The sequence below is a fragment of the Podarcis liolepis genome (assembly GCF_965112155.1).
Source record: "Podarcis liolepis genome assembly, chromosome: 6".
Taxonomy (NCBI): domain Eukaryota; kingdom Metazoa; phylum Chordata; class Lepidosauria; order Squamata; family Lacertidae; genus Podarcis; species Podarcis liolepis.
Genome location: NC_139559.1, coordinates 66,464,458 through 66,477,793, shown reverse-complemented (window position 1 = coordinate 66,477,793; position 13,336 = coordinate 66,464,458). Strand labels below are relative to the sequence as shown.

Sequence of the window (13,336 nt, the reverse complement as noted above, 5' to 3'; positions counted from 1 at the left end):
TTGTTTAGACTACAGTAACCCTGCAACTTAACAAGGGGAGCTACATTCTGGGGATTGCGCTTGAAGCCAATTTTGCATATAGCCAAAACACATTGGGTTCAATGGTGGGTGGGATTGCCAAAGCCTTTTTTCCCCTTGACACCCACCACACCCATTTTACTTTTTTAAATCCTTTTTTTTGCCAGGCATGTAAAGCTGAATGCACACAAGTTATATGTGCATAAGCTGTGGGCTTACTGTACTTGCTTTCTTCCATCATTACCTTTGTTCTCTGACTTCTGACTCCCACCTTATAGCTGTTGTCAGTCACAGATAGCATTCTGCAGCGCCAGTTTGTGTGAATGGAATGAGGGTGCAGCTGTAGAGAAGGAAGTAGCTCAGTGGTAAGAGCGTCAAGGTAGGGCTGAGACAGCATCTCAGGTAGGGCTGAGAGCAACTCTTTGGCTGAAACCTTGGACAGCGCCTGCCATTCAGTGGAAGCAAGACTGAGCTAGATGAACCAGTGGTCTGACTCAATACTGTATAAGGCAACTTCCAATGTTCACCTATGTGTTGCCTACTGCTGTCGGCTCATCGTACCGGCTTTGGTGCACTTTCCCGTGCTGACTCATGAAACATTGGACAGGGAGATGGATAAACCTATTTGATTCATGTGTGCTGGGGGGTGGGGAACCTCAGGTCTGGGGGCCAAATGCAGCCCTCCAAGTCTATCTGACCCTTGAGTCCACACAGGCAGTCCATATCCAGGCCATGCTGCTCCCCTTGCTAACTCTGGTTCCATCCCCGTCCCAATGTATACTTTTGCCTGGCTGGAATTGTACCCCTGTAAGGGGGGGGGCGGCGCTGTGGGTTAAACAACAGAGCCTAGGACTTGCCTATCAGAAGGTCGGTGGTTCGAATCCCCACGACGGGGTGAGCTCCTGTTGCTCAGTCCCTGCTCCTGTCAACCTAGCAGTTCGAAAGCACGTCAAAGTGCAAGTAGATAAATAGGTACTGCTCCGGCGGGAAGGAAAACGGCATTTCCATGCGCTGCTCTGGTTCACCAGAAGCGGCTTAGTCATGCTGGCCACATGACCCGGAAGGTGTACGCCAGCTCCCTCGGCCAATAAAGCAAGATGAGTGCCGCAACCCCAGAGTCGTTCGTGACTGGACCTAATGGTCAGGGGTCCCTTGACCTTTAAGAGGGGGGAGGCGGTTACATCACATTTACTTGCTTGGATGGAGATGTACCTATGTAAAAACACACACATGAATTGAGCATAGCTTGAATGTAGCCTGCTGTACAAAGGCAAGGATCACAACCATTGCTCCACAGATGCTGTTTTGCCACAATCACCACTGGTAGGCAGCCCCCAGCAAAGTCCCCATAATGAAACATGGCCCCTAGCTTGAAAAACGGTCTTGTTTCTCCCCTTTGCTGTATGCAGATATAGTTCCCCACATATTAGTAGCAGCATGAACTAGGCAGTTCAGAGAAACAGCTGCCAGCTAATTCTGTATCATGTTGACTTCCTCGCCCCCTGACTGTCACTATCGGTCTCAACTTCCATGATACATCCGAGCCATTTATTAAGATGAATACAGATGACCATGCCATGTTGCATACATGCACACTGCAAGTTAACCAGCTTGTAACTGGAATCAACCTAAACATAAGAATGTTGATGCAGAAAGTCTGTCACAACTCTTATTTCAGAACAGTGACTACAAATCCTCTAGGTTTCCTCCTTGACTGAACGAGAAAATGATTATTCAGGCAGCCTGAATAGAGAAAAAGTGGAATTTCAATACCGTATAATACCAGCCCTACATTTTCCCCAAAGGGGCCCATGACGTAGTGTACAATAATTTTTTTAAAATCCAAATTAAAATAAAAAAGGAAACATGAAGCTATTCGTGATTTTAATATGGCATAGAGGGAAGAATGGATTGGGGTAAAAGAAGTAATAGATTAATTACTTCCCAAAGCCTCGGTGAAAGAAAATGGCTTTGGCTGGCTTCCAGAAGCTGAACATGCAGACTTCAGAGAGACCATCCTATGACCAAAAAGTTCTATTTCTAGTATAACATTTTTGGGGCTGGGGCACATTTTCAAACTGGAGAAAATGGCATGGGCAGCATGCACCCCCCCAAACCTATTGGCTGTAACACAATGCTACTTTAAAGTCTTTATTTCGTCTGAAGAAGGGACCCTGCAGACACCAGGAACATGTGCACCCATTGAAGCAATGTTGGCAATACCAACTCTAGTGAATGTCAGCCACAAGTACAAGCAAGTCACCTAGAGCACTATTTTACCCAGATATCTTTGTAACCAAGGAGATTTGTAGAGAAGTCCCCTAAACTGTAGGTGTTTCAGGGCAAGACCAGCACCTCGGATTCAGCCCAGATACACAAAACAAAAAGCAACACAAAAAGCAAAATCCCAAAATCCGCGTTAGGGCAATACGTTTTATTAAGCGAGTCCAAAATGTCACAAATAGTATGCAGACTTTCAAGTTGAACAAATAGTGTAGTTCTCTAGACATAGGCATACTATGACCACAGTATCTAAAACTGAATCCAGAAGTACCGTGGGCTGGTGGGACTGGTATTCAACCTGTTTTTGAACATGCCCACGTTTTGTAGGAGGTGCTATTATATCTCTACAGCCTGATCACAGTTATCCATACACTGGTATTACAGTGGTACCTCAGTTTAAGAACAGTCCAGTTTAAGAACGATTTGGTTTACAAACTCCGCAAAAGCAGAAATAGTGTCCCAGTTTGAGAACTTTACCTTGGTCTAAGAACGGAATCCGAATGGTGGAAGGGCACTGGTGGCGGGAGGCCTCATTAGGGAAAGCGCGCCTCGGTTTAAGAACGGTTTCGGTTTAAGAACGGACTTGCGGAACGGATTAAGTTTGTAAACCGAGGTACCACTGTATCAGTTTAGATTACTGTGGGATAATAGCTTTTGAAGACTGCTGGATGTACAGTTAATGCAAATCATGCAGCAGTTATGTAAGGGGACTGGCTGCTTGGAGTGAAAGCTCAATAGTTCTTTGAAAGAGTTAAATTGGCTTCAGATCCATTTCTGAAGAAAGTGCTGGTTTTGACCTAGAAAGCCCCAAACAGTTTAGAGCCAGATTACCTTTTCCTGCAAGTGAAATAGGATTCAGATCAGGATCAAAGGTTCTGCTCCAGGTTCTGCCACCCTATGAGGTGCAGTGATGATAACCAAGAGTCTTCTCTGCTGTGTTTAAAATCCACACTCCTCCCCCCACAAGAGCTTCACCTGGTGCAATCTTCCTTCTCTTTCCAGAAGCAGGTGGAATCCTTTCATATGCCCAGGCCTTCACAATATTTTACCGTAGTATCATTTTATTCTGATATCCCATTTTATGGTTGTATTATGCAAGCTTAGATGTGAAGTTTTGCTTTTTCTAAGAGTCACTTCGTAAACTGAACCCCAGAATTTTCAAAAGAGACGAAGACAAAATTTAAAATGACGGAAGTAACATGTATTTAAGTCTGTTGCATGATTATCATTTTTGACATAACATTCCCCCTCCCTCAAAAATATACTTTAAATGATACATTCAAACAAGACAAGATTCTAGCTTATTCACAACTAGTAAAAAGTTTTAAAAGCTCTCTAAAGGTGCAAGGGGATTCAACCAATTACAGTGGTACCTCGCAAGACGAATGCCTCGCAAGACGAAAAACACGCAAGACGAAAGAGTTTTCCGTTTTTTGAGTCGTTCCGCAAGACGAATTTCCCTATGGGCTTGCTTCGCAAGATGAAACGTCTTGCGAGTTCTTGTGAGTTTGTTTCCTTTTTCTTAAAGCCGCTAAGCCGCTAATAGCCGTGCTTCGCAAGACGAAAAAACCGCAAGACGAAGAGACTCGCGGAACGGATTAATTTCGTCTTGCGAGGCACCACTGTATTAAATTATTTAAGAGCATTGTTTAAGGCCTCCCTAGACTGTGATTTCCAATGTAAAATATCAGTGAAGGGTAATTTACATAAAAATATGAGCTTTGTACTCTATTATTATTTTTTGTTAAAAAAAGAAAGCTTATAGAACGGCATTGCTGCCCAAAGGCTGAATGCACCGATTTATTTCGCTACATAATGAGCTATAGCTTATACACACAAAATACATTTTCAAGGCAAAGTTAAATCGTTTGTCACTCTAAGTGTCATTATATTGTACTTCATTTAAGTAAAAATAACAGTAAATGTATAACTTGGCAAGTGTGTGGGCCAGGGTCAGGTAGAGCTTTTGAGACTTTGTACTGGGTAATTCCAACAGTGCAAACCTTCGAGACAAACTTGTATACTATATACCACGTTCCTTTGCATCACTTTCAGTCACAAACAATAGCAGAGGAAATTCACAGTATTTCCACAAATACATTTCACTTAGCCGTTTTTAAAAATATATATATGTTGGGATATATTACATATAAATCCAGTGACGGTTAAGCTACCTGCTCCAAACATATGCAGTATCTTTTTTCCACAAGCAATTCTTTCCATATATTTTTTTAACTTCCCTGAGTCCATATTTTACAACATTGTAGATTTCAGGTACTTGCTAAAAAGAAGAAAAAGAAACCAAAACCAAAGCCGAAGCGATGGCAGCTTTCCTTGAGGGAGAAAACGGCAAAAAATTGTGCTCACGTTAAGAACGAAAAGGAGGAAACTATTGTGCTTTAGCTTCCAAAATGCCACTGGCTGCCGTGTCCCCACATCCACTAACAAGGCCACTGGAATGCCTTAGCGAGTCGGCTCCGAGGTTAGCCAAGAGAAGATCGGTGTGTCGAATCAGCAACTGCATAAGGTCTTCCGCTAGGTTATCTATAGTGGAGTACCGTACCTTTTCAAAGTCAAAAATGTCTTTCAGGAAATAGAGAACCTGGTCCTGGTAAAAACAAACACAAAGCAAATACACTTATTTGTGATCATCGTCAGACTCCGAGATTTATTACAGAAGTATTTCTTTCTCGTTTTGCCTAGTTTTGGGTTTTGTTTTTTAAATAGGTATTAGTATCAAATTAGTGGCAACGAGCTCTCCTGGTGTAATGAAGCAGCATACCTTGAAGAAGTTGCATAATTCATACAGAGAATTCCTGGGGCCAAGGAAGCCCCATGCCAGAACAGGGCTGATGTGTTCACAAATAGCATAGAAGTGTGCAAAGAAGCCATCAGGAACCTGGAGATGTAATCAGTGCAGAAAAGGTAAATCACTTCCTGCTTCCGCGTATGAAAAACTGTTGTGTCAAATGAAGACACTAAAGGAGGGGGGAGGCTTCACTTTTATTGCTCAGCAAGTGATTCACCAGGGCCAAGTTTCCCAGGGGCAGAGAATCTAGCACCCTTCAGATGTTGCTGGAACTATAACTCCCAACCACCCCTGGCTAGCAGTTGGGAATCCAATGAAATCTGGAGGAACCACAGCCCCCCCCCAACTCACCACTTGTCCACACTATTTTTTAATAAGTTTCTAAATATACCAATTTATATTGTGAAATAAAGTCATACCAGCTTTCACTTTTGATTTCTTCATAGGTGTACAAATATTCCTAATATCTAGGCACCCTTGCCACATTATACATATATAAACTTCTGGACATAACAGAACGTAGGACCTTCTCCAGCTACCTTAAAATGGACAATCCATAACCATGTGATCCATTGTCATTTTTATGCATTACAGTTTTTGGGGGAAGAGTGAATAGTTGTTCTTTTACTGGTTAATAGAGAATTAAAGTTATATTTAATTGGATATTCACCATTAGATGTCAAATGGCAAACATTATCCTATTTCTGGAGGCCCCAGTATGGCACCTATGGGCACCACTGCACCCACCAAGGCCCTCTGCCCTTCTCAATTCTTATCTTGTGGATTTTACAGTGTTGATAAAAATGAGGCGGCTCCTTCTAAAAGATCCCTTCAGATTTCACTGGATGCAACATTTAACTAGTGGAATCATAAATTTGTCTCCTGGGAGGGCTGGGTCATGTTCATAGTAGCTGTATCTCAACCACTGTCCTATTGCCATAGCACCCCAATTTTGCTTTGCTGAACAATAAAAGCTGGCCCTCGCATATGATTCCCACTTCTCTCTTCACATTCCTAATAATTTACCCAATTATATATGTTACTTGCAAATGACGGTATAGAAATTTATAACTATGCTGGTTTAGCAAGTGGCCTTGCAAAACTTATAGCATAGCATTACATGCCATAATTTAGATACCCATACCTACACAAGTATTTTAAAAAGTAAAACCTGTTCGGATGCCTGATTATCATCTTCCAAAGCAACTACTCTATTCCGAACTTAAAAATGGAAAGCATAATGCTGGTGGGTCAACAAAAGAGGTTTAAGGCTCTCTCAAGGTGAATCTAAAAAAAATGTAGGATAAACACCAGCAACTGGGAAACCCTGGTCTGCGAGCGCTCCAATTGGTGTCCAAAGGTGTCATGGACTTTGAATACGCTCAAAATCAGGATGAAAGGGAGAAACGTGATAAGAGGCAAGCATGCTTGGCAAACCCTCACCATGATCAACTCCCACCCGGAAACCTATGTCTCCACTGTGGAAGGATATTTGGATCCAGAATTGGCCTCCACAGTCACTGTTCAGACCGTGTTCATGGAATACAATCTTACTTGGCTACGGGTGATCGCCAAAGAAGACCACCCATACCTACAAAAGTATTTTAAAAAAGTAAAACCTGCTTACCTTCATTTGTTGCTTTTTTTGTTTCAGAACTGACCAGCAGCTTGAAGCCACAGCCTAAGAGTCAGAAGAAGAAGAGAAGTAAGGGTTGTACCCAACACTGTGTGCCCAAGCAGAGCAAACTTCCACTTGCACAATGAGATTTCACTCTCCTCTCCTCCCTACCTGCACTCTCTCAGAATCTGCTCTGGTGGGATTGGGGAAACCTCTGAACATATTCTTAGGGTGAATGGACTGCCATGGGGCAGGGGGAATAGAAGATGACGCAGGACCTTTGTGCAAGCTGACATGCATTCAGTGTTCGATTCCACCCTACTGTACTTACCTATTTAGAAATATTCATTACATAAAACCAGCTGGTAATTTTCCTAATTTTGAAATTGTCTTATTTTAAGTTTAAGGTTTTTAAATTACTATTGGGTTGTTGACTGTCAAGTTGACAGGCTCAACTTATGTTAAAATAAGTATAGGAAAAAAGAGGTCAATGGCACGCCTGCAGGGAAAGTGTGATAATCAAAGAAAGGTAGGATCACAGCCAAGGGGAAAAGAGAGAGTAAAAGACATATGTCCATGTCAGTCACAGAAAGACTTGTGCATTTTTAACTAGGTGCACGATTTCACACGCAATAAAAAAAAACACTATACACACAAAGAACGAAAGTGGGAACCTTAGCAGAGACATAGGACAAGTGTGGGCTGCACCTCCTCACACAATTGTTAGTATGACTTTGCTTGAAAAGCTCAAAGTTGGACATATTCTTGTTGCATGCAAAACAGCTTCCAGTTGCAGGAAGCTTCTGAATCAGGGTGCTATTCTGTTGGACAGTCAAGTGAAATCAGTAGGATCAGGATCATTTGTGTGTGTGTCTGTGTGTGACTTCTGCTAAATTGTCTCTTAGCAAAGAGAGCTGTACTATAGTTTCTGCAGCATCTTGATCTGGCTACTTTTAAAAGGCAGGAAGCTGGGTTCAAAGGGCAGCTCAGCTGACACAGTACAACTGTTCTTATGCTAGTTTCCAAACTCCATGGAATGTTTCAGTATACTAAAAAAGAAGCAATACTTCGGTGCTTTATACAGCGCTAGACCAAATCAATCAATCTCTCTCTCTCTCTCTTTCAGCTTAGGAACTTTGTTTTCTAAAGTTAGATTACTTACTATTTTGTACATAAGTTTGCTAATAAGGCTTTTCTTCTTGGCCTGCTAAACTCAGAAATGTGCATACTTTTAGTCAGTTTTAACTGCTCCAATAGCAGGCACCCAGCTATGTAACAGTTCTTCTTGCCAACTTGGCGAAGCGACCTTTTCGCCAATGCCTTCTGAAATCTATAGCTTTAGTATTATGTTATATGACTGTAAATAAATCCTTTCTGCTTTTCATATTTTAATAATATTAGAGCTTAAATGCAAGCCAAAATCCCCAGCGCATTTAAATGCCAAAAGATGTTTTAAAGCCAGAAGTATTTGTGACCATAAAAACAAAGAACAAACCACATACTTTTGTTTTGACCACACTGTTAAAAAAACCCCAACACTCTCACTTAAGAAAAAAAACATACTTCAAATAGTTTTTGACACAGCTAAGCAGTTTTGTCCTAATAAGGACTGGAATAATACAATATACAGATGGCAAAAACTTTTGTCTCCCATAGGGCATAACAGAATTTGAATGGAATGCAATGCTACTTCAGTACTGGGAGGCAAAACGCTGACAAAATTCCATTGAGAAAAAGTCTGTCTCTGTGTGTCTATCTAATCATATATCCAACAGGAGGGGGAAACAAAACAAGATATCAAGACAAGAATAAAAACGATGCCCTTTTAAAATGCGTTGGGGAGGGAGGTTATTGGGTTGTTATTGTTTTTATTATCTAGTTTGTTTTTTTATAGGACAGGGGTATAGGACGGTATACAAATTTTAAAAATAGATAGATAGATAGTTTTATTCCTTCCATTTCCAATGAGTCCAATGAGACCTGGTCACCCTCAAGTCCTATTGAAGTTAATGGGTTTTGCAACTTTAACTCTGTGCTTAAAGTTGTCATTGATTGAAAATCATCATGTATATCTTTCTCAACAGGGATTCCCACGTGTAAACATCATTTTCAGAATTTTATACTCCACAAATCTGCCTATTCCTCTTTCAAAGCCATCCAGGTTGATGGGTATCATCACCTTTCATGGGAGCAAATTCCACAGACGTGTCTATCTTAGGCTGCAGAAGTATCTGGTCTCATCGGGTTCATCATAGACCTAGAGCATCAACCACTCAAAAAGAGAAGATCCAAGCTGTAATCCTAGTGAACTGACAAAATTGATCTCCAGCTACCATCTTGAAGGATCAAGTCAGTTTTACACCAAGGCAACAGTTGAAGGATTCTGTTAGCAGAATATTAAATATTATTCACCATAGCAACTCTGGGGGGGGGGGGGGAGCCAGCAGCACTTCTCTCAGATATTGGGACATACCTATGCATACAATAGCAGCCAGAACCCATTAATCCATGTTGAAACAGGTCCACTGCTGGCACATGGCACCAGTAAAAATGCATCACACAAATAAGAGATTTTCTGCTGAGCGCAGGAAGAAATATGCCAAGTGAGCAAGAACCATTTTCTTCTGTGGTAGGTGTGTCCAGAAGTACAAGGTTTTTGGCTGGAGGTATCATATGAGATTCCGGGACGCATGCTTGCGCTTTTAATAATTACATATCCCAGGGGGATTCCCCCCCACACACAATGACTTGATGCTACCAATGTTTGCTCATCACATGGCCAATCCCTGGAAATTGTGTACAGTTTACACTATTAATGGTTGTTTTCCTAGGCTGTAGCAATTGGTGCTTTGTTGTTTAGTCATTTAGTCATGTCCGGCCCTTCATGACCCCATGGACCAGAGCACGCCAGGCACTTCTGTCTTCCACTGCCTCCCGCAGTTTGGTCAGGCTCATGTTTGTAGCTTCGAGAACACTGTCCAACCATCTTGTCCTCTGCCGTCCCCTTCTCCTTGTGCCCTCAATCTTTCCCAACTTCAGGGTCTTTTCCAGGGAGTCTTCTCTTCTCATGAGGTGGCCAAAGTACTGGAGCCTCAGCTTCAAGATCTGTCCTTCCAGTGAGCACTCAGGGCTGATTTCCTTAAGAATGGAAAGGTTTGATCTTCTTGCAGTCCATGGGACTCTCAAAACTGGTGCTTTGGGACCACCCAATTCATCACAGCAGGTGAGCCTGAGATCTAACAGTGCAGCACAATTTTGTAGAAATTTTATATAATTATTTTATAGAAATTTTGTGCCATACCAAAAATATGATACCAAATATTTGAGAATCGCTATACCATCCTAAGAAGAAGAATAGTTTGGATTTGATATCCCGCTTTATCACTACCCTAAGGAGTCTCAAAGCAGCTAACAATCTCCTTTCCTTCCTCCCCCACAACAAGCACTCTGTGAGGTGAGTGGGGCTGAGAGACTTCAGAGAAGTGTGACTAGTCCAAGGTCACCCAGCAGCTGAATGTGGAGGAGGGGGGAAGCAAACCCGGTTCACCAGATTACGAGTCTACTGCTTTTAACCACTACACCATACTGGTTCTCCTACACCACGCTTATACTTAAATAGATGTCCTGGGTTGTTGTTGTTTTATAAAATGTGAAAGTCAGCAATACTCAGCAATGGCACTCAACAAGGAGTGGCATGATGACTTGAAGGAAGTGGTGTCTGAGAGCTTAAAAAGCAGCATTTCTAACAAAGTTTCTGCACTCTCAGTAATGTGGAATTATTCCAAAGAAGGCTGGACTTAATGGATCTTAGTGCGATCCCACAAGGTAGTTCTTTAGGTTCTTAAGAAGGCTGCATATTCAAGATCACTTCACACAAGTTAATTACCGGTATGTCTTAACTATAAACAAATCCTTAGAATGCACTGGTGTGTTGCAAATTTTACACATACTGGTCAACTACAGGGGTCCTCATTCCAAGAAAAGACCATGTAAGATAGCCTATTCCATAGGTGGTCCAATTGCAATCACCCTGGGTGAAACAAATGCAAGGGTGACCTAATTAGACTTCGGGTTCCAACATATGCAATCAGTGCAATGCAATAGTAGCAGTTATTCTTCAAACTTCACTGCTTTGCACTTCTTGATGAGTGTCTGTGTCAGCTGAATCCAAGCAAAACCAGTGTCTATGAATGCATGTATGCTTGAACAAGTCTTGTTGTTAGTCACCAATCACGGAGTGTAACCATTTCTTTTGAGAAAGTAACTTTCAACAACTACTGAACAGATCTCTCTGTGACATGAAGGCCCAGATGGGCAAACTGGATAGAGCAGGCACCCCCAAACTCGGCCCTCCAGCTGTTTTGGGACTACAACTCCCATCATCCCTGACCACTGGTCCTGTTAGCTAGGGATGATAGGAATTGTAGTCCCAAAACAGCTGGAGGGCCGAGTTTGGGGATGCCTGGGATAGAGTTTGCTATATGTATTTTTAATGGCTTAGATATGTGGATAAAAAATATTAATATATTTTCACTCTTGCAGACATTTCCTTTTATTATACAAAGTACTAAGACTATGACTTGATCCAAAATATGCGAGTTTCGTGGCTAAATTTTATGCAGATTAGTAGTTTGCAGAAAGCCAATTAAGGTTCTTGCAGGTATGAATCAAAACTGCTTAATGAGTAAAAGGAATCTGAAACAGATTATCCAACCATAATATAATTTACTCTAAATTTAAATACTGCTCAGAGGAATGCAATCATTAAGTTACCTGTCCAATATTCTGCAACCACCATATGAAAGCATGGAACCAAACAAAGCCACTTACAGTTTCTTTGAAAGAGGAATTCAGCCAATTGTTATTGACCACATTTTGTATAGACATAGGTGGATTCTCTAAATCTTCAAAGGAATCCATTAATACGAAGTCCAGAACAACATCATAGAAATTTAGATGTTTCACCTGCAGAGTATTAGAATATTTATAAAGTTACTGACCTCATTTATACAACTTCCAGGTCTATAATAATAGCCTAAATGACACTGAAAAAACCAACAGATTTTAGTGAAATTGTTTAATAAACTGTCTAAGCAGACAGACTAAAGTAATAAAATTGACACCCTGAAATAGAGACAAAATAAAGAACAATAAGGGAACTGCAATTGTCTAACCAGGGAGAGATAACATTTACAAACTATTTAACTAATTTTTTTACAACATATACTTACTCCCCAAGCAGCAAGCTCCATTTCAGTATTAGCCCAATGATCAGACTGCTCTAAGAAAGAGATCATTTCATCAAATACTTCCTCAAATTTCTTTGGGTTCTGTGGGGGGGGGGGAACCAACAAGCAGGAGACAAATTATGCATGTTTCTTTAGTTCTTAGAGATAATAATTGCTTCCATTTAGTGCCTGAGTAATCTAGAAAGACTGGCTTCAGTCCAATGCTCTGAAGAACACATGAAGCTCCTTTGTGATTCATTTCAACTGGAGCAGCTCCGTCAGCACAACTGGAATGTTTATAGAGCGCTGTCATTGAAACTGAGATCAATGCAGATGCTGGACTGCACCTTAGCATATATATTGACTTGAATGTGTTTGTAAGGACATTCTTGTTTGGGCAATCAAAATCCATGGCTGCAAACAATTACAGAATATACCACCTTTCAGAATCAGGTCTGCCAAATATGAATACTTGCTGCTTACTTCACAGTGAGAGGAGGCAACTACGGGGAAATAATCATGTCTACTCAGAAGTAAGTCCTATCAAATTCAATGGGGTTTATTCTCAGGCGAGTGGCATTAGGATTACAGCCTGTGACCACAAAGCTTTCTTGAACATTAAATCCACCATACAAATTAATTAAACAAAAGTGTTTACCTTTCTAGCTCTCATGAGTAGCGCGCACAAGATTTTTCTTCCACTTTCGGCAAGAAATATTCTATTTGCGGCGTTGGAAAAGATTACCTGTAATGGATCACTAGGTATTACCCATCTGAGATCACTTACATTCTTAACTGTCTTAATAAATAATAATAAAATTTTGTACCCCGCTGATCTGACTGGGTTACCCCAGCCACTCTGGGCGGCTTACAATATTTCTTTTAATTCTACCAACCGGGGCTTTTTTTCAGCTGGAACAAACTGAAGGACACTGTCCTCTTTCTATGCTCCTCCCGATGGAAACATGCAGATGGGGACAGATATATCCCTGCTTTAACTCGTTGACATATTGTCTTCTCTTGTATATTATTTACTACAAAGCTCGATGACTAAGCTCTTTAGCGATGAAATGAGCACTGAACCACTGGTATATTAGAAGTGGATTCTTCATTTACTGTGTTCGCTATTGTTTAAGATAAAACCTATTTGAGAAAGAAACTACTTTGCCATTTTTATGGACATTTAGTGTTTGTTTACCAATAGTTGCCTTGGTGATATTTTATATATAGAACTTAAATAGTATGTGACTAAGAAGCTATATTGAAAACAACCCAATGGTATTATTTCCATCTTGAAAACAAATCACAATTACCCTTGATGATTGGGCGGTTTGGCTGATCTGTTAGAAAACCTACTGCCACAGGAGTTTTGTGCTTATG

At 41.1% G+C, this 13,336-nt stretch overlaps 1 protein-coding gene across 4 annotated transcripts in view; it reads right to left on the bottom strand.

The window, feature by feature from the left end:
- Nucleotides 1-2,437: 2,437 nt before the first annotated feature.
- Nucleotides 2,438-13,336, bottom strand: part of MIGA1 (mitoguardin 1) — a 35,860-nt gene continuing 24,961 nt past the window's right edge. For all 4 annotated transcript variants that reach the window (XM_083510688.1, XM_083510691.1, XM_083510690.1 and 1 more), the window contains 6 exons: nucleotides 12,615-12,701; nucleotides 11,960-12,058; nucleotides 11,559-11,693; nucleotides 6,738-6,791; nucleotides 5,084-5,200; nucleotides 2,438-4,909 (listed from right to left, as the gene is read on the bottom strand). In XM_083510688.1, the coding sequence (XP_083366814.1) occupies nucleotides 4,691-4,909; nucleotides 5,084-5,200; nucleotides 6,738-6,791; nucleotides 11,559-11,693; nucleotides 11,960-12,058; nucleotides 12,615-12,701 (711 nt within the window). In that variant the 3' untranslated portion in view covers nucleotides 2,438-4,690. The remainder of the gene's footprint in view (nucleotides 4,910-5,083; nucleotides 5,201-6,737; nucleotides 6,792-11,558; nucleotides 11,694-11,959; nucleotides 12,059-12,614; nucleotides 12,702-13,336) is intronic.